This window comes from Engystomops pustulosus, chromosome 7, assembly GCF_040894005.1.
Source record: "Engystomops pustulosus chromosome 7, aEngPut4.maternal, whole genome shotgun sequence".
Lineage (NCBI taxonomy): Eukaryota > Metazoa > Chordata > Amphibia > Anura > Leptodactylidae > Engystomops > Engystomops pustulosus.
In genome coordinates this window covers 47703897-47731527 of record NC_092417.1, presented here as the reverse complement: position 1 = coordinate 47731527, position 27631 = coordinate 47703897, and the positions used below count along the sequence as shown (strand labels likewise).

The window sequence follows — 27631 nt, the reverse complement described above, 5'->3', positions numbered from 1 at the left end:
AGCTATATAAATCAAGCGTAATATGAAAGAGAATCCATGTAGGCTCCTTTTTCCTGTGGTACCTCATTTCAGTATAATTTACTATGGAGACAATTAGATGCATCGGAAAGCGGGATAATAGAAAAAACGGATTGAGAAGCAAACAAAAAGTCTATAAAATAAAACCAACAGTTTTTGGCACAAATATACCATCTTGCACTTGAGATGTTTAACGCTTTGCAACAAGGTCAGAAGTGACTGTACTATACACGCATATAAACTACCGGAAATACCGTAATCTGGGAACAGAAAAAATTAGACAAAGATAACCAAAGAGCTTAATTTCTTATTGTTGACATAGTAAAACATTACTGTTATTTGTAATATTATTGCAAAAAATAATAAAAAATATAAGTAAGAACATTTGTTCACCATTTATTTATGGTTTTGATTGAAATGGAGTTTTCTAGCACCAGCAAGCAGAGATATTTATTTTCATTAATTCGAAAAGTATTGCAAAATTTCTAATACATTTACTGTATGAAATATTTACAGGTTTCTGTACGGTCTTTGCTGACATGACTTGTAACAAGACCTATCGTAGTTTACGGTAATGTCACAAGCAGTGCACCTGTGTGCACACGACCAGTGACAGCAAGCAGAGATATGGAAATAAATAAGATAAGAAATGAATATGGCAGGTCTATTGTAAATTGTTTTATTTTTCTCCCTCTTAGTGCTCATTTGGCAATGGACAACATAGACAGATAGAAGGAAACAGATAAAGCTCCACCCCTTATGCACCCATAAGATTGCACAAAACAATTCTCAAAATTTTTTTCTAAAATTTCAAATAGTTGGGAAATGAAGTCTCGCTACCTTATTTATTGCCCTACACAATGCCCCGACACTTATGAAGTGATTTGGGATCTGGTAGACTTTAATTTATTCATTATATATATATATATATGGGGCACCTTTACTTACCCGTCCTGGTTGATCTCCGAAAGTGCATTGTTTGACCGGAATGCACATCTGCTGCAATTCACTAAGATGGTGCATGTAAGTGCATTGTCTAGAGACACAATTTGAAAGTTAACACAAATTGAATCTTGAATTCCGCGCTCAGTCTGAATCAGTTGGATCGTCCGTCGGCCCGCACCCCCCAATTTCTGTTGCATGAAAGCCGGCACAGCTGCGCCACAATTTGATTGCGTGCAACACAATCCCCAGGATTGTAGCTGTACTTTACAGAGGGGGGGGGGGGCAGTATCCTTTAACCCAAACAAAAGTCCAACAAAAGTCATTTACAGTTTAATACGGAGCGAAGGTGTAAATCTCACAGCACATCAGTGTCAGGAGACTTCTTCAGTGGGACCAGCTACAATCCTGGAATATAAATCCATTTTTTCAAAGTTCTAGATTTACTAACAACACACACTAAGGGATGGTTACACGGATCTCCACAGTCAAACCATAACATTGTCTTCAAAAATGCTACTGATCAGTATTGATCACTTCAGCACTTCATGTTTTTGATGTGCAGATCTCGCATTACACACTGTTCCATTGTATTCAATGTTTTTTTTCCTAGCTTCGTTTTTGTTGACGTTCATGTTTTTTATTTATTTTTTTTAACGCTCCACACGAGTCTATGGAGACGCATAAAAATCACATTGGACTCTGAGACACATGCAAGTGCAATACGTTTTTAACTGATCAACTGCCATAGAAAAGATAGAGGAGCGTTTTATGTGCAATGTCTGCACCTGAAAAACGCATTGAAAACGCTAATTAATCAGATCAAAAACTGATGAAAATCGCAAGTTCCAAGTTCCACTGCGGTAGAGGAATGCCTAATGATTTCCAATATGCCTTTATTATTTCTGTGCTTTGTGAAATTTGCATGATATTCCCAGTTTAATCCATATGCAAATGAGGCAGGAGTGTTCCCATGAAGTATCCTCAGCACCCGGAGCAATGGAATTCTTACCTCATTCACTTCCCTCTTATTCCAGTGTCATCACATGCTTCTCACAAGACAATCGCCTGCTGGTAATGGTCCAGGTGGGAACCCCAGTGTGCTATGGTGAGGCATGACCCTAGACAATCCCTTTCAGTTAATGTAAATCTATTTTAATTTCAGAGATTAGAGCAAACAATAATAAAACAGTAGAACTGGTACTTATTTATCCATGACCTGATTGATTAATTGATTAGGTCAAATCTGACCATTACTATATAAAACAAACATTTGAACCCTAATAAAGTGTTTTCACACTCATATATATATATATATACACACATACATACATATACACACACAACATATAATATATACATACATACATATACACACACACACATAAAGCTATATTACAATGTACGGGCACAGATGAAATGAAATATGGGAAAATAGACAGAAGTTTGTCTGAGCAGATATATAAGGAACACCAGAGCCATCTGGTGGAAGTCACTAGAACTGCATGGAAATAAATGAACAAGCTAAATACAATTTTCTAAAATATGTTTTATCAGTATCTTATATTTTAAATTTTTTTTGTTTTAAAGATTATAGTATATTCATTCAGATAATCAATGTTATTTAATCAAGGAAAGAGAGCTTGGGATATAAGTATACTTATTAGGTGTAAGATTTTATTAGAGAGTAAAATTTAACATAATGGGGCATATTTATCAGGACCTCTGTGCAACGCCAGTTGCTAGCTTTTGTGATTATTTGCCCCGATCCGCCACCTTCACGCCAGTGGGGTGTGAAGGGGCTTGAAGGGGGGGGGGGCGCGGTCCTGCCTGGCGTAGGATAAACGCTGCACTGCTGGCAGCCCTGATACATCAAGAGGCAGAAGCCTCTTGATGTATCAGGCTGCAAACTTGCAGCGGCGGGGTTATCATACGCTGGCGCATGAGCGAATGATAAATATCCCCCATTGTTTTTATCGAGAGTTCATCTTACAGATTACTGCTTGAAAGTTATGACAGGTATGTTAAAGAAGAACTCCAAGAAATATCTTTTCCTTCCCTGTGCCCCTCACCTGATTTTAATGTAATTTACAACGGCGCAAAATGGGGCTTATTCACTAAGGTTGCGTATCGCACTTTCATTGGTCTTTGCACCATTTTCGGGATTTACACGGCTTTAACAGGTGTCTGTGTTGGGATCAGATTTTGGCGCAGCTGCGCTGCCTCCATGCGACACAAATTGGGGGGCGGGCCGTCGGACGATCCGGCTGATGCGGACTGAGCGCAGGATTTAACTTTCAAATTGTGTTGCAAGACAATGCACTTACATACACCAGGAAGAAGAAGGTGAACTCCAGCGGACCTGAGCGGGGAAGCGACACATGCAGGATATCGGGCGTACAGTGCATTATCGTCAGACAATGCACTTTCTGTGAAATCCTCAGACCTGGTGAGTAAATGTAAATGAGAACTCCATACCACCATGACTGTTAGATTTCTCTATCATTATACCACGGGCAACAAGAGATAATGCTTATCTGTTACTCTACATCCTCTTCCTCCTCTCATCAGTAGCAGCTGTGGCGGGAGTTAGGGTACATTTATACGGCCGTTACGAGGGTCGTGATTTGGTCACATGATTTGCGACCAGATTACAGCCTCCATGGACTTCTGTGTCTCTTGGCGAGTGTGCGTGTTGTCTCACTGCACAGGTGGAGGGATGTAGAGCTCTCAACTCCTTCCCCTTCTCCCGGGTCTGTGCTCCGGGTGAGCCTCTGGCCATGTGAATGACCCCTTAGTGCTCCCCCCTGTGGAGAGTCTTTGTGATACACTTCAAGCTGTTGCATCAGTCATTGAGCCTGGAGCCTAAGGGTGCGGTCACATGTCACGTTTACTGCATGCGTTTAAAAACGCATTGCTACAGCTGAAGGTAGATTTGCCTAATTAAACAGCTGTTAACGCTTGCGTTTACAAAACGCATGCGTTAACATCGCGGTTAACGCATGCGTTTTGTAAACGCAAGCGTTAACAGCTGTTTAATTAGGCAAATCTACCTTCAGCTGTAGCGATGCGTTTTTAAACGCATGCAGTAAAAGCGACGTGTGACCGCACCCTAATTTGTATCAATGCTTAGTAACCTGTGTGTAAATGATTTCACAATTGAATTTACAAAATTATCATCTGTCACCAGTATTTAGGTTGTGTTAAACTTACATGATGACAGATTTAACTTTCTTCAGATGGTCAATATGCACAGTAAACCTGACAAGGACTAACCCCTCTCTGGTATTGCTAAATGAGCGTTCTCTGTTAAGATCAGTAAAATCAGTTCATAATAGGCAATAGTTCAAACCAGTGTTTCTTTTTGCTTAAAAAAATGGCACCCCAAAACATTGCAGGCATGTCAGACGCCCCCGGTCTCATCCCATTACAATGTTCTCCACCGCGGACTTCCCCTCAAGATTATTTCATGTGAGTTTATGGACTAAACTATTGAGTGTTGATGTGATGCAGTATACACTCACTGGCCACTTTATTAGGTACACCATGCTAGTTGCTAACGGGTTGGACCCCCTTTTGCCTTCAGAACTGCCTCAATTCTTCATGGCATAGATTCAACAAGGTGCTGGAAGCATTCCTCAGAGATTTTGGTCCATATTGACATGATGGCATCACACAGTTGCCGCAGATTTGTCGGCTGCACATCCATGATGCGAATCTCCCGTTCCACCACATCCCAAAGATGCTCTATTGGATTGAGATCTGGTGACTGTGGAGGCCATTTGAGTACAGTGACCTCATTGTCATGTTCAAGAAACCAGTCTGAGATGATTCCAGCTTTATGACATGGCGCATTATCCTGCTGAAAGTAGCCATCAGATGTTGGGTACATTGTGGTCATAAAGAGATGGACATGGTCAGCAACAATACTCAGGTAGGCTGTGGCGTTGCAACGATGCTCAATTGGTACCAGGGGGCCCAAAGAGTGCCAAGAAAATATTCCCCACACCATGACACCACCACCACCAGCCTGAACCGTTGATACAAGGCAGGATGGATTCATGTTGTTCACGCCAAATTCTGAAACTACCATCCGAATGTCGCAGCAGAAATCGAGACTCATCAGACCAGGCAACGTTTTTCCAATCTTCTACTGTCCTATTTCGATGAGCTTGTGCAAATTGTAGCCTCAGTTTTCTGTTCTTAGCTGAAAGGAGTGGCACCCGGTGTGGTCTTCTGCTGCTGTAGCCCATCTGCCTCAAAGTTCGACGTGCTGTGCGTTCAGAGATGCTCTTCTGCCTACCTTGGTTGTAACGGGTGGCGATTTGAGTCACTGTTGCCTTTCTATCAGCTCGAACCAGTCTGCCCATTCTCCTCTGACCTCTGGCATCAACAAGGCATTTCCGCCCACAGAACAGCCGCTCACTGGATGTTTTTTCTTTTTTGGACCAGTTTCTGTAAACCCTAGAGATGGTTGTGCGCGAAAATCCCAGTAGATCAGCAGTTTCTGAAATACTCAGACCAGCCCTTCTGGCACCAACAACCATGCCACGTTCAAAGGCATCAAATCACCTTTCTTCCCCATACTGATGCTCGGTTTGAACTGCAGGAGATTGTCTTGACCATGTCTACATGCCTAAATGCACTGAGTTGCCACCATGTGATTGGCTGATTAGAAATTAAGTGTTAACGAGCAGTTGGACAGGTGTACCTAATAAAGTGGCCGGTGAGTGTATAAACTTTCACTGGGCTCCAACAATGGAAACCTAAAAATGTTATAGACATTGAAATGTGGTGATATAAAAATCTTACTTTGTGTTTTTACTGTACATGTGTAATAAAACATGGATTATATACCTTATATACTCGAGTATAAGCCTAGTTTTTCAGCACAAAAAATGTGCTGAAAAACCCAAACTCGGCTTATACTCGAGTCAAAAAAATAAATATATCTAAACTCACCTTTCCGGTGACCCCTGTATATCTTCTGTGCGATCTGTCTGGCAGCGGCGGCAGGCTATATACACTGGGGCAGGGTCTGGCAGGCTATATACACTGGGGCAGGGTCTGGCAGGCTATATACACTGGGGCAGGGTCTGGCAGGCTATATACACTGGGGCAGGGGCTGGCTAGCTATATACTGGGGAGAGTGGGACCAATGCATTTCCCACCCTCGGCTTATACTCGAGTCAATAGGTTTTCCCAGTATTTTGTGGTAAAATTAGGGGCCTCGGCTTATACTCGGGTCGGCTTATACTCGAGTATATACGGTACTGAGCCTGAAAAAAAGTTTTCTTTTCTTTATACAGTATGAACAAAACCCAAAGAAGTTATACAGTAAATCATATTTATCGGATTTTATGGACTATAAGGAGCACAAAAAATCCTTAGATTTTCTCAGAAATCAAAAGTGCGCCTTATATATGAACCGTACGTATAGAGAACAGCTTCCTTGAACTGTGCACAGGTCTGACACCTGCTGGTCATTTACCCTTATAATCAGGTGCACTTTATAGTCCAGTGCGCCTTATATATGAACCTAGATGTTTTAGCAGGCATTTATTGATGGTGTGCCTTATAATTCGGTACGCCTTCTAGTCCAAAAAATACTGTACCCCAAAATGTTTCTCCCATTTGTTAAACATATGTTTCTCTTTATTGCAGATGGCAGCTCCCCCCCCTGCCTTTGCCCTGATCTGTAATGTAGTAATCCTGGAACCTAAGGCAACGTGTTAAAAACTTTATTTTAGTCATATGCAAATTAACTGCAGAGGCTACTGGGGCGTGTACCAGCCTTAGCTCCCAGTGCCCGGCTAGTACACGCCCCAGGAGCCTCTGCTGTTTGCAGTTAAAAACTTTATTTTAGAAATATGTAAATTAACAAGTCAGTTTAGGTTCCAGGATTATTATATAACAGATTAGGGCAGAGACAGGCAGGACAGGCATTTCCTTTAAATGGTACAAAATAAAAACAAGCATAAAAACACTATGAGAAAACTTTTTGGAAATGCTGCAAAACAGATTGAGAGAGGCCAAGCATAAGTTACAATAATTACAGTTTTAGTTAAACTCCACTAGATTTTCCCTAAAAATATAAAATACCATAAATATTTTTCCATTCACCCGTTATCTATGACTACTAGAGCTCCTTCCCTGCAATTTTCTATGTTCTTACTGAAGAAGACAAGTCCAGAAGATTACTGCTTTGACAATAACCCATTTTCATGGCTGAGGAAACAAACTATAACCAGAGTCGTTGTTGGCAAATAGAATGATGATAGAGGACGTGACCGATGTCTATGATTTGGTCTCTTCACTCCATAAGTGTGGCGGCCTTAACCACAACACCCTGTATTCTTTATATTGGTTTAAAAGGAAGAAGATTTCTTTAAAATGACTAGCTGTCAAGAAAACCGCCACTGTCAAATAACATGCTCAGGGGAAATTACTGCCTAAGAGCCGAGCCTCTGCAAATGATGGTAATAATGGAGTGCGAGCAGCACCGGGGAGTGGAATAAAGCACAAAGACAACAAAGATTGTGCTTTGTCCTGCTGTACAGGACTGTATATATATTATATTCATACATATATACACACATTTAAATATTTCTATACTATATATATGCATGTGTGTGAGTGTGGGTGTTACCAGTAGTACAATATTAACATTGTTGAAGGAAACCTGCTCAGTGTACTTAGGTTTTGGTCCTTTCAGATAAGTCATGAACTGACTGAACACCCACAAACCTTGTAGGGATGCTGAGCTCCTGAAGCTTACATGGGTTCTCCGATACATTCATATGATTCTAGTAACTGTGTGCAGAGGGCTCGGGTGCACAAAGCTCATTCCTCCTCCTCTCCAGCCTGCGCCCCGCATGCCCGCCCAGCCGTAGACACACGTTCATGTGCATGTAGCCTTATTTGTATCTTTTACCTGACAAATCACAAACTCATCCAGGTTACATTCTACATCAATGTTATTTGACCTCTACCTGAGAGTTTAGAAGGTCCGTGTTCTCACTCCAACTTCTGACACATGATATGGGACTGGGAAGTGATTGTGTTTTTGGAAGGAAGTCACGGATCTTCTCTTGAGGTCATTGTTGTTTGTTTACTAAAGTGTCTCTTTTTCGTATATTTTTAATATAACAAAATATATATTTCTTTGTGAATGACTCCTTCCCATTATAGTATGATATGGTAAGGGATATGTAATGTGCCATCCTATTAACTGTATGGCGCCAATCCGACAATATGTCCGAATCAGGCGTCCAAACCCAAACTCCAAACCTGGCCATCGGGTCTGCTTATCTCTACTAAGGACTTATACATGCTCCTCCAACCACTGATGGAGGAGTTGAGAATACGGTAATGACTGCATGGCCCTCTCCAAGTGCCAGAAACTAGCAGGACGCCACAGGAAGCCCTGAGTTGGCTACATGACCCGTGGCCAACAGAAATCTTTAAAAGCCAAAACCCAAATGCATGTAATATGTTCACATACACTGAAACAATTCCAGTCAGAATTTTGGCACTGTTGAAGATAAGCGCCATTCAGGGACACTGACAGCACATCTGTAGAAAGTGAGAAATCTTCCAGTTCCCTTATATGAAAGTCATATAATTCTATGCAATGCTGATATGGATATGGTATAAGATGCATTATTAGGAGATATAGTTCTGAGCTGCAGGGTATTTTACTTTGTCACTCATAGTTTTTGTCTAGGACTGTAGGTATGGCTTATTCCAAAAGCAGCTCTTCAACAGATTTATAAATTGTGCAAATTGAGCATTTTTAATTTTAATTATGAAAAACTTTGCAGACTTGTGCAAACATTTAGCGCAAAAATTCATCAATAGCCTGGTATCTGTTTGATCGCAAATTATGACCCCAATACATTTTTACTTGACATTTTTGACCCCACTACAATGTTTTTTTTCTATTTTTTTAAAGCAAATTGTTTTAAGCCTGATATTTTGAAAGATTAGTTCCACCCTTGACAGCTATATTTCCAAAAACTGGGCTCCCACTGGGTCTACCTACCATCGGCTATTTATTCATTATTGTGGTAGAGTATCAATTGATCATATTTGCGTGGTTTATTCTCTAAGACAGACTAGTGTTGTGTTACTAATCATTTATTAGTATTTACTATATGAATAACACATGGGGTAAAGACACATTTGATTTAAAGGGAACCTGTCAGCAGAAATTGACCTAATAATCCACTACCAATATGTTGTCAAGCAGCCGTATACCTTCCAGATTGTGTTTCTTCCATGATCCAGTGTGGTGGCGTCATCTGGAGATCTACTTTGAAGTGAGATGTAAACTGGTTGTATAAAGTCAAGGAGACAGAGATTATAACACTGAAGTCAAGCTCTCTCTTTCTCAGAAAGCTCTCTTCACTGCAATTGATGGTCCTGCATTCAAAAACATCACTAACCAGATCTCCTGAATTCCAATGCATAATGTCAATCACAGAGGAGGCGGCGTTCAGAGCTCCCTACCCTGACTTCAATGTTAAAATCTCAGTCTCCTTGACTTTATACAACTAATTTACATCTCACTTCATAGTTGATTTTATAGATAAGGGTATAACACTGGACCATAAAAGAAACAAAAACTATACAGTATTACGCGGTTTGACAATATACTGGTAGTGTTTTATGAGGCCAATTGCTGATGATAGGTTCCCTTTAACATAAGGCTATCACCATTACAGATAGAAAATTATATTGCATAAAATGATATAGGATTTCAAGGAGTCGCTCTGGTGATCCTTGTGTATATACAGCCAATCACTGTTTTTTCTTCAAGTTATATTTCCATTCATCTTCAGTAATTTCTAAAACTGTTGAACAACCTTTTTAACATTAACACAAATATCCAGTGAAAGGCCATGACTCTGTGTCTTATGCATAATATGTTGTAGAGGTAGTTCAGGAGGGACTTTCTCACCAAAGCCACTCACTATTTTACATCCGGTTTTGACGGACTGTTCCATTCCCAAATAATCTGTAAAATAAAAATGTGAATATTAAAAATACTAGGTAGAAAAATCCACATCACCAGACCCATATTCAATAAATACACTTGTATCTGCAATAATAATAATAATAAGAATAATAATTTATGCAGCCATGTTCAAACAACCAGAGAAGAAGAAAGAAGATGCCGCAATCGGCCAAAAAGTAAAGTTAACACATTTTATTAGGTCTCATCAAAAAAATATAATCAGAAAATACTGGGACACACACAAAAACAAAATGAAAAACACTTAAAAAGATTGCAAAAGATGCTCACTCATCACATGTAGGATGACAACGATCCTGATATCCCCCCTAATTCCTGACTAATGTAACAAGGTACTACAAATAGAAAGCTATAAGTGTGTAAAAAAAAAAAGCAATCACAAAAAGTCCAGGGGTGCAAGTAAATGCACTTAAACAAACCCTTACCACTACAAAGATACAATAGTAAAGTGTGGTTACATGTGACGGGCAGGTGGTAATCCGAGGACAGAGGCTGATGTGACAATACACGTGGGCTCTGCCTCTGTCCTTGGATTACCGCTTGCTCATCTACTACACTTTGGTATTGTATTTTTAAGGTGGTTATGGTTTATGGCTATGTGCTACTGCATTGACTTGCACTCTTGGACTTTTGTGATTGATTTTCTATTTACCAGATAAACAGGAAATAGAAATGCTGGATATTGATTTAACCCCTTAACGACCAGGTCCTTTTTCGTTTTTACATTTTCATTTTTCACTCCCCACCTTCAAAAATCTATAACTTTTTTTATTTTTCCATGTAAAGAGCTGTGTTTGGGCTTGTTTTCTGCGTAACAAATTGCACTTCATAGTGACGGTATTTTTTTATTCCAAGCGGGAAAAAAATTCTGAATGCAGTGAAAATGATGAAAAAACACATTTGCGCCATATTCTTGTGGGCTTAAATTTTACAGCTTTCACTGAGCGTCCCAAATGACATGTTTTACTCTATTCTTTGGGTTGGTATGATCACTGGGATACCAAATTTATAAATATAGGTTTTATAATGTTGTCATACATTTACAAAAATTAAAACCTCCTGTACAAAAAAAATAAAAAATCTTCATTTTACCATGTTCTGGCACTAATAACTTTGTCATATTTCAGTGCACGGAGCTGTGGGTGGTGTCATTTTTTTTTGCGACTTTTGATGACATTTTCAATGCTACCATTTTGAGGATAGTGTGGCCTTTTGATAACTTTTTATAGAATTTTTTATATTTTTCAAAAATGGCAAAAAAGCGGCACTTTCGACTTTGGGCGGCATTTTGTGTTACTGGGTTAAACGCCGGGAAAAATCGTTATTATTTGATAGATCAAACATTTTGGGACGTGATGATAACAAACATGTTTATGATTCTTACTGTTTATTTGGTTTTATACGCGATTTAAACTTTTTTAAAAAAAAATGTTACCATTATTTCAGACCCTCCAGGGTGCGATTGCTAATACTTTATACTGCAATACTACTGTATTGCAGTATATAGCATTATTACTAATGATTTGTAATAGCCTGCCATCTGCTGGCTATTACAGATCATTGTACATGGCAAGCCTACGAGTCTCAATGATCGCCACCCTGAGGTCACAGGGGGCGGCGATCGGCCATCCAAGATGGCGGTGACCATGTAAAGGTAAGTTAGGTGCCGCAGTCGGATTCAACTGCAGCACTTAACAGGTTAACTGCCGCAATCGGTGCCAGCACCGACCGTGGCAGTAACAGGAATGCGGCAGCTGTATTATACAGCTGACACCCGCTGTGTATGGAGAGCGCTCAGCTCGTGAGTTTTCTCCATACACCCTTCGCAGCACGATGATGATATAGTTCGTCCTGGTTCGCCAAGGTGTTCCAGATCATGACTGGTAAGGGGCTGCTTTACAAGGCAGCAAAAGAGGCATGTTTATCCTTGTCCCATCCAGAAGAACTTATTTGCATGTTTACCAGAATCCCCTAGTGAACCAGCAATGGTTATAAGTCTCCACATAGCTGCAAGGCGGCCTTAATTGGCAAAGTCTGCGTATAGAGAACTCTTACTCCCTGACCCTAGTCAATAGCCTCACTTTCAGCCAAACCACTACACTACTGTACCGAAGAGACGCAACAAATCATAGCTGTCTACAGTTGGGAGTCTGTTCCTTCTGGAATAGATATGATGTGGGATTAAAGCCGAACTAGTATGTCATTAGACTTCCTGATAGTCATGCTTGAGGTCGCTGCCTTACAAGGGAGCAAAATAGGCATGGTTTTCCTTTTCCCATTGGGGGAAAGTTATTTGCATATTTCCCAGAATTTCCTAGGAGAGCATCAATGGCTATAAGTCTCAGCGCACCTGCAAGGTGACCTTAAAGTAAACCTACTATCACGATTCTACTTAATAAGGTAGATCCGGTGGCAGGTTCCTATAATCTATGGCAGCCATGTCTTTTTTTATATTCAATCAACATTTATTGATGAAAAAGAGTAACAATTGCGAACAGTATTTCCAAGGCAAGAAGGGTGGTCTCGCAGGACCCCAGCATTAAGATACATATTACATCATGTTACACAGTGACGTTGCAGCAGGCTGTGAAATTATATTGAGGTAGAGACCGTAAAGTACCGGCTGCGGGGGTCCGCCCATCCTTTCCAATGAGAGAACAAGACAAAAGTACGACCATGTCTTTTTTTTAATAAAACTTTCAGTGGCCCAGAACTTAATAAAAATGTCTTACATTTTATATTATTATATTCATATTTTCATGAGAGGCTACGGCTACTCCACACTCCCACCTACAGCTTCTCTTCTGTGAAGATGGAGTTCTCTGCATACACAGTTATTATTCTTTCAATGAGTTTGTATAGAGATATAAGTTTATCAGGAACACCTGCAATTGACATCTATGTCATCCCCTCATATAACCTGCCTGCATAGGAGAGCCTCTCCCATCATGAACCACGCTGGCCCTTTTCTTTGCAGCCTTTTCCTTGCAGCTGTCATGATCATAATAATTAGGACATGTAATGACACACATAGATATTTCGATATTTTATATATACATTTTGTTGGTAAATAATTAACCTTTAAGTTTTAAGTTAAAGAGAACCTGTCACCAGATTTTACCCCATGAAACTACTAGCCTCACAGGTAGGGTATGCAATGTCCTTTTTAGAATTCCCGTTTTTTTTCTGTGAAATATCAACCATTTACCTATAAAAAAAAATCTCATCCAAAGTCATCTGATAATGGACAGAGAAGAGTCATATTTACCTGAGATGAGTCAAGATTAGAGGCTGTAGTGTTACTTCAGACGCCACCGTCTTCTGTTCTATAGTACCTAGAAACATGTATTTGGTGTCATTTTAAAGATAGGAATCTCATCTTTAAAGTTCTGTTATCTACAAAACCGGAGATACAAATTGTAAAAAAAATTAAATAAATTGGTTTTTATTTGCCACTTGCATTTCCAGCTAGCTCTTTAGCTCTCTGGTATCTCCGGGCCGGTAGCTCACAGAACCACAAGCTTGATGGAATCTGAAACATGAGATTCTTATCTTTAATATGACAGCAAAGCCATTGGAGGGAGATTCATCAGTGTGTCTGAGAGCAGAACCTCAAACACTTCTGATAAATCTCCCCCCCATGTTTCTAAGTACTACAGAACAGAAGGTAGGGGACCCTGAAGTGACACTCCCCCTTTAGCCTCAAATTGTAACTCTTGTCATGTAAAATATGTATCTTCTCTGCTCATTTTCACATGACTCAGTTTCTTTTATAGGTAAACGGCTCAAATTTGACATAAGGGGAGGTGACAAATCTGTCCCAAATGAAGGTATTTGTCATATTGCTGGTTATTAGTTAAAAGGGAACGTGTCACCACATTGTACCCCATTCAACTACCAGCCCCTTAGGTAGGGGATGAAGTGGCCTTCCTAGAATTCCCTCTTTTATGTGAGATCTCTCCTGCAATGTCATATGCAAATAAGCAGCGAAGAGACATTTTTAAAATCTCTCTGGTATCTCTGGTTCTGTAGCTCACATACCTAATGTAATCTGAATTTTTACTTCAATCTGACACCAAAGCATGTTTCTACATACTATAGAACCAGTGAGTCGTCTTAAGTGAGACACCCCCCCCCCCTCCCGCAGCTTCTAAAAGGGACTCATCTTAGGCAAATATGACTTTTCTCTGCTCACTTTCACATGACTTTGGAGGAGATTGTTTATAGGTAAACGGGTGAGGGAATTCTGGGATGGACATTTCATACCCTGTAGTAATCTGGAGACAGGTTCCTTTTCAGAGAACACAATATAGAGCCCGTAACACCACTGGGTCACACTGGTTACTTGTGTTACTGGTTTTCAGTAGGGCTCGGGCTCCACACTGGCATTTGCTTGCAGTAAAATTGCATGAGCTACTTCTATTTCACTGTACAGTCCTGTCCTACAGAGAAAGACAGAACGGTCAGAAATTTTACCAGCTCTGCTGATGGACAAGTCTTGTGTTCTTGGCTATTGATCCCACTGTGTGTAGGCTGTGGATAGAATAAAGCTGCATATGTTTGCCGGGGCCGCCGTCCCAGCAGTGGCCATTAATTGGCAGTACACACCTTCCTTCATGCTCCAGATTGTTTCCCTGTAAGTGCCCCGCTCGATTTTGGTTGCCTTGCTGTAAGTACGTGGATGAAATACTTGTTCCTCCTTTGAACTGCCTGAAAGCAATTTCTGTATTCACGCTGCGCGGGTTATTCATCGCTCCTCCATGGGGCTTGGATTTCTTGTCTGAAATATAAAAATGTCTATTTAGACTGTAATCAATTTTTAAATAAGCCCCTGCCTGTAATTTCCTATAACTCCACAATACTAGGAAACATGGGGAACAGAGAACCAATACATAACAGTTCTACATCAAGACATCAGTGCTCTGAAAAGTTTAATAAGATCAGAAAGTTCACATTGTAAAAAAGGACAAGAAAAAAAATGCTTCATTTCCTGCTGATGTGATGCTCATGGATTTGGATTTTGTTTAGTTAAAATCCATTTACCTGTTTAAAAGATGTGTCCCCCCAGAATTTTGCATGTGAATTACCTCTTACTAGCCAAGGGGGAGGAAACATTTAATTCTCATACTGACACACACACAGTGTCTGCTTATTCACATATAGGGGGCATTTTTAATGGTAGAAATATAAACAAAACTGGAAATAAGGAGAAGAACAATAATGAAATTATTAATGACCTTTTAGGTCATTTCATGAGTAGAAGCTGCAGGGATTGATCCTCCTGATCTATGACATGCTGCCTGCAGATAGGACACTATGTACAATCTGCTCAGCTCCTCCTGCTCTATTACATGCTGCCTGCAGATAGGACACTATGTACAATCTGCTCAGCTCCTCCTGCTCTATTACATGCTGCCTGCAGATAGGACACTATGTACAATATGCTCAGCTCCTCCTGCTCTATTACATGCTGCCTGCAGATAGGACACTATGTACAATATGCTCAGCTCCTCCTGCTCTATAACATACTGTCTGCACATAGGAATCTATGTACAGTCTGCACAGCTCCTCCCACTCTTTAACATGCTGCCTACAGATAGGACACTATATACAATCTGCTCAGCTCCTCCTGCTCTGTAACATGCTGCCTGCAAATAGGACATTGTACACAGTGCATTACCTCCTACTACTCTATAACATAGTGGCTGTAAATAGCACAATCTGCTCAGCTTCTCTTGCTCTATAACATGCTGTCTGCTGATCTGAATTTTCATGATGTCAGGTTTGCTTTAACATAAGAGAGAGCAATATGAAGATGGAATATTTACTATAAAGCTGTGGACTTCCTCCTCTAGTAGTTTTTAGGCACGTCTAGAGAATGGACAGAGCAGTGTACACAGAGACATGTACAGTCCTTGTGACTCTATACTATGGATTCAGGGGAATTCTGAGTGTTCCTATTTAGCTATAACACTGTTGGCACACCAACATTTATTATTCTTCACATGAATGTATCTGCAGAAACCTCAGCATGGCTTTGTAGCACCATGACCATAACAGAGTATCAGACAATGCTCCAATTTACATCTGTCTTTTGTTTTTTGGAATCTGCAAAAGGACACAGTGATCTTCTTTTCCCATTATTACAAGGACAGCACACATATTGCATCAGTGTGCCTTCCGTTTCTTGGTCTTGGGAGCGTCATGGAAAAGAATAGAACCACTTTTTATGTGAAAAAAAGCAATAATCTTTTTCTCAGGTGCTGTAAAAAAAAGGGATGATACACCAATACAATACTATGACCAAAGTAATGTGAGCAAAGTTGCAATGTATAACCACAATAACTGGCTCAGGATTCCCTGCAATCTACCATAAACCAATACACCAAAAATGAGACCAATCTAATCAAAATTATGTAAAAAAAAATCTTTATTTAGAAATACATGATTAAAAGATTTATAAAATGAATATATAATATACAGTATCCCAGGTGAGACAATGAACAGCCAGGTAGCTAACCCCAATACTACTCAGTGATATAAATACTGTATATACTTGAGTATAAGCCGAGTTTTCAGCCCAAAAAATGTGCTGAAAAACCCTAATTCGGCTTATATGCGAGTATATGAAAAAAAAAAATTTACTCACCTTCCAACGCCCCCCTGGGGGTTCCTCTTCTTTCCATCGATGTTCCGGCTCTCTCTCTCCGCGCGGTGCACACACTAGAACGTCAGCGAGCCGCTGACATCACAGCATGAGCAACGGCACCGCACGGAGAGAGGGAGCCGGAACATCATTGGACAGAAGAGGAACCCCCAGGGGGGCGTCAAAGGGGGAGTACACTTTTTTTTTTCTTATAGGCGGGGCAGGGGCTGTATACTGGCGGGCTGCTGGCTGTATAATAGGGACAGGGGGCTGCAGGCTGTATACTGGGCGGCAGGGGCTGCAGGCTGAATACTGGGGGGGCAGGGAGCTGCAGACTGCATACTGGGGGGCTGGGGCTGCAGGCTGAATACTGGGGGGACAGGGGGCTGCAGACTGTATACTGGGGGGACAGGGGCTGCAGGCTGCATACTGGGGGGCAGGGGCTGCAGGCTGCATACTGGGGGGTAGGGGCTGTGGGTTGTATACTGGGGGGCATGCACTGGCTGGCTGTATACTGTGGGCAGGCTGGGACCAATGCATTTCCTACCCTTGGCTTATTCACGAGTAAATCGTTTTTTTTCCAGTTTTTTGTGTTAAAATTAAATACCTCGGCTTATGCTCGTGTCGGCTTATATTGCAGTATATACGGCTCCCTCTCAGTTACATACTAACTGTATTTAAGTGACAAATATTTATATTACTGAGGAGTATTGGGGTTAGATACATGGCTGTTCATCGTCTCATCCGGGATACTCTATTTTATATATTCCTTTTAGGAAACTTTTAATAATGTATTTCTAAATAAAAATGTATTTTACATCATTTTGATTAGACTGGTCTTCTCTCATTTTTTGGTGCATTGGTTTATGGTCTCTAAGGGGTCTCGCTTTTTAAAGCTCTATAATTGAAAAATAGGTAGTGCAAGTAGTGCAGGATTGTTGTGATTTACTGGACCTAATCTAGACCCACTGAACTTAATAAAAAAAAAAAAAAAAATCTTGATTCTGCTTTATCTGAAACTACACCATATGCTGCTCTATGGATGTTAGAGACAGAGAACGTGACACTGGTCACACATGACATTGAATACATGAAGATGTGAAATGCAGCGGGCAGAAGCCAAGACACAGACTATCCTGCAGCGGCTATTCTTCTAGTACCTGCTGTTCTGAATGCCTGTGTTTATTCAGCTCCCCGGCTGTGTGTATATGAAACATGCTGGCTAGCATTGTGTCTATATAGAACACTCCATGCCTGTTTTTATCAAGCACCTATAAAAACACATTTTCATTAAACCCCAGCGAGGATTCCGGCTTTAATTGCTTACGGCTGACATCTTTGTCCTTATTTAATTGCCGCTGATTGACATTTTTGTTTCTAAGCATTAAGCATACGTTTAGAAATTAGTCTCTGTGATTTTAATACGAGGTGCTCAGAAGAAAAAGCTATGTTTAGGGGTTGCTCAATTATGTCAACAACTCTTGGCAGAAAATAATTTGTGCAGAAATTAGCACTTAAGAGCCACCCAGCTCAGCGCCAGCCAGCCAAGGGCTCAGAATGAAAGGCTGAATTAGTGGCATGATTATGACTCTCTGGGTTTAACATCCATTAACATATGTGTACTATACAAGCATCTGAATGCCATTAAAAATATAGACATGCGGAAGGGACTGCAATTTACTTACATTTGTTTGATTCGCTTGGAAAGATGTCGTCTTGGGCATTATTTAAATAGAAATCAGCCCCGGATATGTGGTGGTGGTTCCCTCCTGGCAGGCAAACATTGGTAACACGTAATGGAGCGGCCTTACTCAGTATCATTGTGGGCACTGGATACACCACTTCTATGGCGGTCTGACCAGATAAAGCCTACACATGGGATTAGAAGAGAACATATCACTATTATTTTATTAATATTTTATTGGGATATAATGATTTTTTTATATTTTTAAAATATTTTTTAGCATACATTATTCTGCTCATTAAGTTGCCGGTGATTTCTAACCCTTTTCCAACCCATTCATCTCTCTATAGCAGTGATGGCGAACCTTTTAGAGACCGAGTGCCCAAACTACAACAAAGACCCGCTTATTTATTGCAAAGTGCCAACACAGAAATTTTATTTGTGATTTATACTCCCTTCTCTGTCACAGATTTCATTCATATCAGCACTCTGAGGGCACCAATAAAGCAGAAAATAGTCCCAGGTAGAACTGTCACTTTAAAATACCTCTATGCACAGCAAGTCCTGGGCTGTCTGGGACTGCAGGAAGATACCTGGAGTCATCTCTGGTGATGGCCTGAGTGCCCACAGAAAGGGCTCTGAGTGCCACCTCTGGCACCCGTGCCATAGGATAGCCACCACTGCTCTAAAATTGTGTTCACTTGTAACAATATCGATATATTTTTTTCAATCGCCAATAAACTTTAATAAAAAGGATTGCTGAGAGACAAAATGCCTACAGTAAAGGCATGCACACGTTGGTCATGCAGGACCTAGCAATATCAATCTATTAACTGACATGTGGGACTACTCCAGCTTACATGTCCATTTGTAACTTTTCTGATCCTATTCCGCAGGGTCTGATGTCAAATTTCCTTACATTCAACGGCAAAAAAAAATGCTTGTGTTGTACCATTTTTTTGATGTTATAAATGATGTAACACACAAGGCAATGAAAGTATATACACTGTGATCTATAGGACACAATCAGAGGCTGAATATTGTAACCAGAGCACTGGGCATTGTCCATATTGGTGAATAACAATTGCCTTTATGTTGACCTGAATAAACGCTATGTCTGGTATAAGATTAATGCAAAGCAAAGACTATTGAATGTTTAAATGGTTAATTTACAATGAAATGACACAAAGAAAGTGATATCTTACTTGCTGTTCCAGGAAATGCATCTCTGCCCTTGCTCTCTCCTCAGAGGTCACTGCAATCCCATCTAATATCTGCAGCTTTTGCAGCCGCAGTATTATCATCTGGCGGTGGAACATCTTACGTGAAATCTACATAGAGAAATGGTACACAGACATGTAGAATAACAATGAGAATGTGTTCAGCTTTTAATGTAAAGTATTTGGGCTATGGTATGATTTACAGTAGAGGATGGCTCCCTGGCCTATTGTTAGTAAAGGATACAACTAAATGCATCTACATCCATTAATGGAGTTGGCTTGACAGATTTACTTACCCGGTCCCGTCACGATCCCGCGGTGCGTTGTCCGACGAGGATTCGGGTCATGCGCCCGAGTTCCTGCATCCGCCGCTTCTGAGCCGAGGTCCGCCGGAGTTCACCTGCTTCTCCCTGGTGCATGCGAGTGCTTGATCTTGCGACACAATTCCGTTTTTAAATCCCGCAGTTTGTCTGAATCCGTTGGGTTGTCCGATGGCCACGTCCCTGATTTCTGTCGCATGCAAGCCGGTGCCGATGCGATCGCGTGCGCCAAAAACCCGGGGCAATGCGACGGAAATAATCATAAAACCCGACGAAAGTGCGGTGTTCAGACCCTTAGTAAATGTGCCCCAATATCTGCTTTTCTAGGTGGTGCCATTATGGAACTAGAGAAGCAATGGCTACTGTGGCGAATTCCATAATCTTTCTGCAGGTTATGGTTTTTAAGCCACGTTGTATTGCAACCTCATTGAAAAAGTTGAATTCCAAGCTCAGAATCTGCAGTAATAAATTTTTCACTGAAAAATAGGCACAATTCCAGGCTGTGCGCCAGGAATTCCGCCAATTTCAAGGCCTATTTCCCCCATTGTGCCACTTTCACACCAATTTGGAATGGAAGGGTGTGAAGGGGGCCCCTTTGGTGGCATAGTCGGCCGGCATGGGTTGTTCCTGCCTTGTGTCTCAGGGGTGAACTTAAACGCTCTGCTGCCTGAGGTGAGCCATGGCATGGCACCCCCTGTGTCCCATCCAGTAGTAATAAAACTGGTTATTTTTTTAGTAAGTGGACTCCCCATGCAGTGTCTCACACCCATGCTTATATCGAATGTGTAAAGACACTGGGGGTCATTTACTAAGGGGCCGAATCGCGTTTTTCCCGACAGCTTATCCGAAAATTTCCAATTTGCACCAATTTTCTCTGAATTGCCCCGGGATTTTGGCGCACGCGATCGGATTGTGGCGCATCGGCACCGGCATGCACGCGACGGAAATCGGGGGGCGTGGCCATACGAAAACCCACCGAATTCGGAAAAAGGCCGCATTTAAAAAAAAAAAAAAATGTGTCGCTTGACACGCGCTTACCTGCACCCACGATAGGACGGTGAACTTCAGTGCATTCCGATGAACTTCAGCGCAGCAGCGACACCTGGTGGACGTCGGAGGAACTACCTTAGTGAATCCCGGCAGAACCCGAATCCTCCGCAGTGAAAGCGCTGCTGGATCGCAAATGGACCGGGTAAGTAAATCTGCCCCACTATTTTTATGTTCCCTATCCTGCTTTGTAGCAGATAACTGCATCCCCGATGCAGCCCTCCATTTTTCTGCCTCTAGTGCTGCCTGAGGCAAGAGGCTAAACTTTCCTTATGGCTGATTCGCCCCTGTGCACACTAAGTATTCAACACATAAAAACTGCACAGACAAAAACGGCGTATGTATGGATGAGGGATGTGGAAAAATGAGAAGTGTCTTTACAAAAGTGTGACGTACAGATCTCCTCAGGAGACGAGTCTTCTGTAACCTTAGATACTACTACTCCCATCTGAGATTCATTGACAACTGTTTACAGACATAGGACATTTTCCTAAAATTTTTTGTGGACACTTCATATCACACAGGAGTTGTTAAACGTTCTTCTTTTTACAGGACACTTTATTATTGTTATTTTATAACATTTCTCTTTAACCACCGATGCAGCAGTTATAGTGATTTAGGGGAAAACATTTATGAAAGTTTCCATTAAAGACATAACATTATTTGTTGTTTACATTTTACCTTAAACATAGAACATCCTCTCTATGGCATTAAAAGCCAAAAAAATTGTAATACATGGTACTCACTGGGTTCCCAGAGATAGACAGTTCTAGTAGTGTAGGGATTGTCTCCAGCTTTTCTACTTCTGAAATCTCCTGTTTATTAATGAAACAAAAATTGATGTCAGAGAGAAAAACTATAGTGCACACGTCATGTATTATAGTTACATTTCCATATATCCTTAGTTGCCGTTTACCTGTTACCACAAGACATGGAAAGACAAGTTACTAAATGTCAGAAAATCAGCTGCATCAGTTTTAGAGACAATGGCAGCTGTCACATCCTATTAACCCTTACCTGAATTTTATTACATCCAATAAACAGTTTCTTCAGCTTAATAAGAGGGTGCAGATTGTTGACGTCACGGAGCCGGTTTTCCTCCATTCGGAGGGATAGTAGAGAACTCTGCTTCGCAAATGAAGCCTCAGAAATCATTTTAATTCGGTTATGGTCCAGTACAAGCTCTTGAAGATACTGTAAACCTTCAAGCCCTTCCACCTGGCTGATCTCATTTCCTAGAAAGTAAAATGGCAGAGGTCAGTCATGTGCTGTTGGGATATTGAAGATGCAATGTGAAAATTCATGCCCTTTCGCCTAGTGGATCTGGCCGTTACGATACCAGGTTTTGCCCCCTTAGACCTGTTTACCTGCCTTGCATAACACCCTACATCCAGCAGCTGCCACCCAGCAGTGACCTTGTGATGATGTACCTCACTTTTGTGATATACCTTGCAAAAACAAAGATTTCAGATTCCTCAGTCTGCTGAGCTGTAACTGCTGCAAATTACTGATGCCATTGTAGCCCAAGTGAAGCGCCTCTAGACTATGCATTATTGGAGACAAAGGCTCCCCAAGTAAGAGATCCCTGTAATAGAAAAGAAGACATGTTAGAAGTGAAACGAAATCTACCATCAAAATCCATCATAATAAACCAGGGACACTTATTCATAAAACTTTTATTTAATGACAAGGGATCTAGTGTGTGGGGGTGTGTGTTTCAAAACAGCTTCACAGGCTGTTAAACTGTACAGGAGCAGGTCTCCCCCATCTCCTGCTCCGTCAGCACTCCCGTCTCTCTTTGCCTGATTGTTTGTTTAACTGATAGCAGGCTGACAAATTCATTTCAATTGACATGAATGTGTTTTTTTCACGGATCCTTTTAAAAACTGTAGAAAACCCACAGTAGGCTTGATTCTTGGCTGGGTTTGTGACTCGTACATCCCTATAGAAGACAATGCTGGGGAATGCAAACACACTTTTTTGGCTATGAAACTGACACCCAGACCACATCCCCCACCTCACCGGTTCCTGGAGAAGATTTATGTTTACAGTCAGTCGATGGGTGAATAAAGGTTGGGGAGCACTGCTTTATTGCACAGACACCGGCTCATGAGGGTAAGTGTATTCTCAAACCAGGGTGTGTGGAGACTGATCCACATTTGGTTACAGGCCTCTGTCACCCTTATGGGCAGCACTGTGCAATGGTAAAAGCTGGCAGCTGGTGGGAGGTTAAGGTAAATTACCTGTTATTCTTGCCTTGCTGCCCATATCCACTGGAGTTAACTTTTTGGTGAAGTATCTGCCGATTGGTCAGGTGATTCTGAGACTTTTGTCTTGGCAAAATGGACTCAATGTGGTTGTAGTTAAGATACAAAATCTATTGAAAGAAAATATGGAATTTTTGCATATAAAGTTCTTAAAGTCTGTAAGCTCATGTGAGCAGGACCCTCACTCCTAATGTTCCATATGACTGCTTGTACTCTGTAATGTAATATTATATTTGTATATGTTCCCTATGATTTGTAAAGCGCTAAAGAATTTGATGGCACTATACAAATAAAGATTATTATTATTCTTGGAATCCAAGAACAGAAATCACACATTCACCTTATGTTGTTAATCGGTCACATTAGGGAGAAGAAGCGGATTTTGGCTGAAATCTCAAAAATATTTTCACAGAATTCTGAATTTCTAAAAATAAATGGCTCTAGGCTGCCATTAGTAGGGCGAGATCGGTCATTGACTGCAGTATATAAGATGTCAAATGGGCAGAATGTTAACCTGGGGTAACCTGCACATCTCAATGGACACTAAAATTTGCTAAGAATTTTCTGTATTTAGATGTATTCACTTGCCTGTAAATTAATTCTGCTGGTGATCTTGCCTTCACAATCTGCCTACCCTAACAATGAAGGGGAATGGCTGGGGGTCCTGACTATTTGGGCCATTGCCTTTCCTCTTACAAATATTGTTACGTTGCCTTGTAATGGAAGTGAATCTCTGGGACCAGTGACGTAACTAGAAGCTGATGGGCCCCAGTGCAAAGTCTATGCCAGGCCCCCGACTATAAGGAATGGTTTATAGTAATAGTGTTCTCATATGGGAAAGTGACATCATAAGGCCCCCTAAACCTCTGTACCCCCTAAAGTTACGCCCCTGGCTGGGGCACTATCCATGTTACTGGCTTTAGGATTTGCCAAGTGAAAATACTTCTCTACAAAACACCAGAACACATAGACAGCAGAGAAGATGAATAACAAAGGAGCCTCTGACCCTCGGACAAAGCTCCCTGATAATAAGTGATACTAGAAGTATCTGTGCACTTGGAAAAATATTAAGTGCAAATTCATTAATTCACATGCTATTTATATAGATTACACAGCTGAAAACGTCTGGATTCCTGGTAAAGTAATGTAACGTAACGTACATCCGGTATTATTTCTTTCTTTCTTTTTTTTTATGAGTGAGGTGTCAGTATGAAATATAAATATATTCTTGATTACCTCTAATGGAAGACTAGCGAATTCATCCCCATCCCTCACATTACTGTAAATACATACATTAAGCCAGACTGAATGCATTGCCTTGTATTATTCATGGAGCACTTAACTAGAGAGTCAGGCTGAAAGGATATACGGATTCTATATTAATATTACTTATTTATAGCAATGTCAATCTCTGCTGAAATATCCTGCCCGGGAGATGTGCTATTATTAGGCCACACAAAGCACTGAGCTTCTATATCTAACCCCTTTATACAGCTATATAGATACTATGTGCTGCGACTAACGCTCCCAGGTCAATGCAATTTCTTTAAAGCTTATAGATTAAGGGCTGGACAGAGCTATATGATCATTGAACTGGGAATGTTAAATGTTGGTTGTATAGAGAATAGTCTCATACATGCATTAAAAGGGTTTCCATCTTATTCCTTATGCACAGGATAGGAGATAACAAGCTGATGGGTGAGGTTTCAACTGCTGAGCACCCACTCAGAAGGGCTCTGGGGGCATCACAAGAGCCTCACAGTGCTGTAGCTTCAAAGGCTGTTACACGGTGCAAGAGCACATCTCCCCCCTCCCACCTTGTGAGATTACATAAGGCAGAGAGAGGTGGGAAGTGCTGGAGAAGCAGACAGGAGGAGGAAACAGTGTAACAGCATGTAAAGCTGATGCACAGAGGGGGTCTGATTATCTCATTAGCATAGTTATAAAAGTTGATTTTAGAAGGGAGGCCATAGAAAACAAATATAAGAAGAGTACCACAGTCACAGAGTATGAATAATAAGTGTCCCTGGTTTATCTTGCTTGGTTTTGATGGTAGATTTCCTTTCCTACTCCTGCCATGGGATCCTTAGTAAATATTTATGCCCCCCATGATAAATCCATTCTGGAAAAGCTAATATATAAAAATTGCATACATGCAAAAGCACTATCCCTCTGTTATTCATCCTGAAATATAAGGTTTATGTCTGTTCTTCAATATATGAAGTCCTTTGCTGCTATTTAGCTGTGGGTTCTCCTTTAGTATATGATAGACTATCTAACATTTCTATCCAACCTCTGTTGTCTAGGGTTACTACAACTACATTTGATATGTACAGAGAGGAGAGCCCTCTCCTGTCTTGGCAATGGAGCCTGAAGAATTCTAGTTTTATCCTTGTGCTTCATATCATACAAGTAAGTTTGTAACATGAATTATGTAGATCTATCATCCATAATTCATAGTTTTATCTAATTTAATGCACTCACAAAACCCTACTGTTTTTCAATCCTCTACTCCTATTGTTCACCGGGATATCAATAATGTAGAGGTTGACCCCGCATTGATGCTTATCAGAATACTGTACATGGCAGAACTGGTTAATGGATATCAGTGAACTGGTTACATGCTCAAAGCTAAACTATGGGGTTGCTATTGCAGCTTCTGTCACCCTCCAAAATGATTTGCTTCAAACAGGTCTAACCTGCAATTGTAAGAGTTGCTGCCTGTTGGGATTTGTTTGGATGCATTTGGTGCTGTACAGTGGTATTTTACTGCTGGCTAGAGATCTGAATAAGCTGACAACAACCAGAAGGTGGTCACTGGCACTTTCCCGGTATGAGAAAAACAGCCTGAACTACTTCTCCAACAAATGTATTAAGGCAATTTGGTCTGAATTTATAAAGGGTCTGAATATTTTTATTTGGCATGAAAAGAAGTTGTCATGGTAGTCTGGGCTAGATAGAGAGAAAAACATGTAATGTAGATGTGTGCAGATAGAGGAGATGTCACCTGTGAGTTATCATCTTTATAAAGGAGAATCTGTTTTAGTAGGTATTATTTACTATTTATTAAATTGTTAACTCATTGGGGTTACAGGTACGGGGTACAAAAAAACAATATTAGGCTATATTCACACGAACGTATGGGGGACGTATATACGGCCGCCGTATATACGGCCGATATACGTCCCCCATACACTTCTATGGGCGCACGGCACCCTACGGGAGCAGTACGATGCCGCACACGTGCGGCACCGTACTGTTCCGTACCTGGGAAAAAGATAGGACCTGTCCTATCTTTTCCCGTAATACGGCGCCGTGCGCCATAGGTTGCTATGGAGAGGGGCGGGGGTGAGCTGCGCTCACCTCCTCCTCCTCTCCCCGTACACTGCCGTTGCCCGCTACGGTACGGTACAGGCGGGCAACGGCAGTGTGAATATAGCCTTATAAAGTGCAAATGCAATGCTTACTGGTCTGTAAGATCAGATTCATTATTTTGACCTTGCAATCAGGAAGGTGGAGGGAAGATGGCTAATAACATCACTTACACCAGCTTAGACCTGGTATATGATCACTACATAGCACGTGGCCAGGTATGACAGTATTATTGGTTACATTGTTGCCTGTTAAGAGCTAGTGTTAAGTTATCACTGACTGAAAATAACTTGTTTAAAAAGGTAAAAACTGGCACGGTTCAGCCTCTAATTCAATGTAACATATTAGGCCAACATCCAGTAATCGTTTCACTGTGTAATGAGAAAGAAACGCTGCTTGGACACCAGCAAAGTTGACTGGCCTGGGCAAGTGCCAGGTCCCGGAGCTACTGGGAGGGGGGGGGGCCCACATAAGGCTGTCCATAAGGAATCTATGGAGGTGAGGGGGCTGTATGTAATGAATCCATAGGGAGTGATGGGGCTTATACAAAATAACCATAATGGGGGTTGTTTTCTAGGACATAACATTTTTAAAGAAAGCATGTAAGGGTTACACTTTTCAAAAAGTTTAAAAAATAACACTTGGCCCTTGCCAATGAGGTAAGATATTTTTTATGGGAGGCAGTGCTGTTTCCAAATCCAAGTTTTTTAAACATCTTAAGGGTTCATTCAATGGCAGCAAACAGAGTAATTGAAATGTGAGATTAAAAAGCGCTCATCTTGATTTTTGTGAAAATATAAATATATCACCAGTAATGTACAGTAAAGTATTGTTACGTTTCATATCAGATTGAAATCGTTATCGAATAAGTATACTCACCTTAACGTGTGGCAGGAAGATCAAGCCACTGAATGACGTCAGATTGTTATTCTCTAAATTCACAGTATGGATGTTCCGGAACTGATCAACTGGAACGAGGTCAACCGATCTGCAAGAAGATGCCAGAAGTGTCAGATCTGTATAATGTATTTAATGTAAAATGTAAAGCTGCAAATTTATGTATGATAAAAGCTAAACG

The 27631-nt window shown here is 40.9% G+C and overlaps 1 protein-coding gene and 1 long non-coding RNA gene across 2 annotated transcripts in view; one reads left to right on the top strand and one right to left on the bottom strand.

The window, feature by feature from the left end:
• Window positions 1–25570, top strand: part of LOC140069744 (uncharacterized) — a 64301-nt gene extending 38731 nt beyond the window's left edge. The window contains exon 3 of the long non-coding RNA XR_011848843.1: window positions 25488–25570. This is a non-coding gene — a long non-coding RNA (uncharacterized lncRNA). The remainder of the gene's footprint in view (window positions 1–25487) is intronic.
• Window positions 8972–27631, bottom strand: part of LRRC9 (leucine rich repeat containing 9) — a 70731-nt gene continuing 52071 nt past the window's right edge. The window contains exons 25-33 of the mRNA XM_072115797.1: window positions 27433–27541; window positions 23158–23291; window positions 22363–22499; window positions 21932–22149; window positions 21661–21729; window positions 19533–19658; window positions 18329–18512; window positions 14606–14777; window positions 8972–9979 (exon numbers count right to left, since the gene is read on the bottom strand). Of these exons, the coding sequence (XP_071971898.1) occupies window positions 9940–9979; window positions 14606–14777; window positions 18329–18512; window positions 19533–19658; window positions 21661–21729; window positions 21932–22149; window positions 22363–22499; window positions 23158–23291; window positions 27433–27541 (1189 nt within the window). The 3' untranslated portion in view covers window positions 8972–9939. The remainder of the gene's footprint in view (window positions 9980–14605; window positions 14778–18328; window positions 18513–19532; window positions 19659–21660; window positions 21730–21931; window positions 22150–22362; window positions 22500–23157; window positions 23292–27432; window positions 27542–27631) is intronic.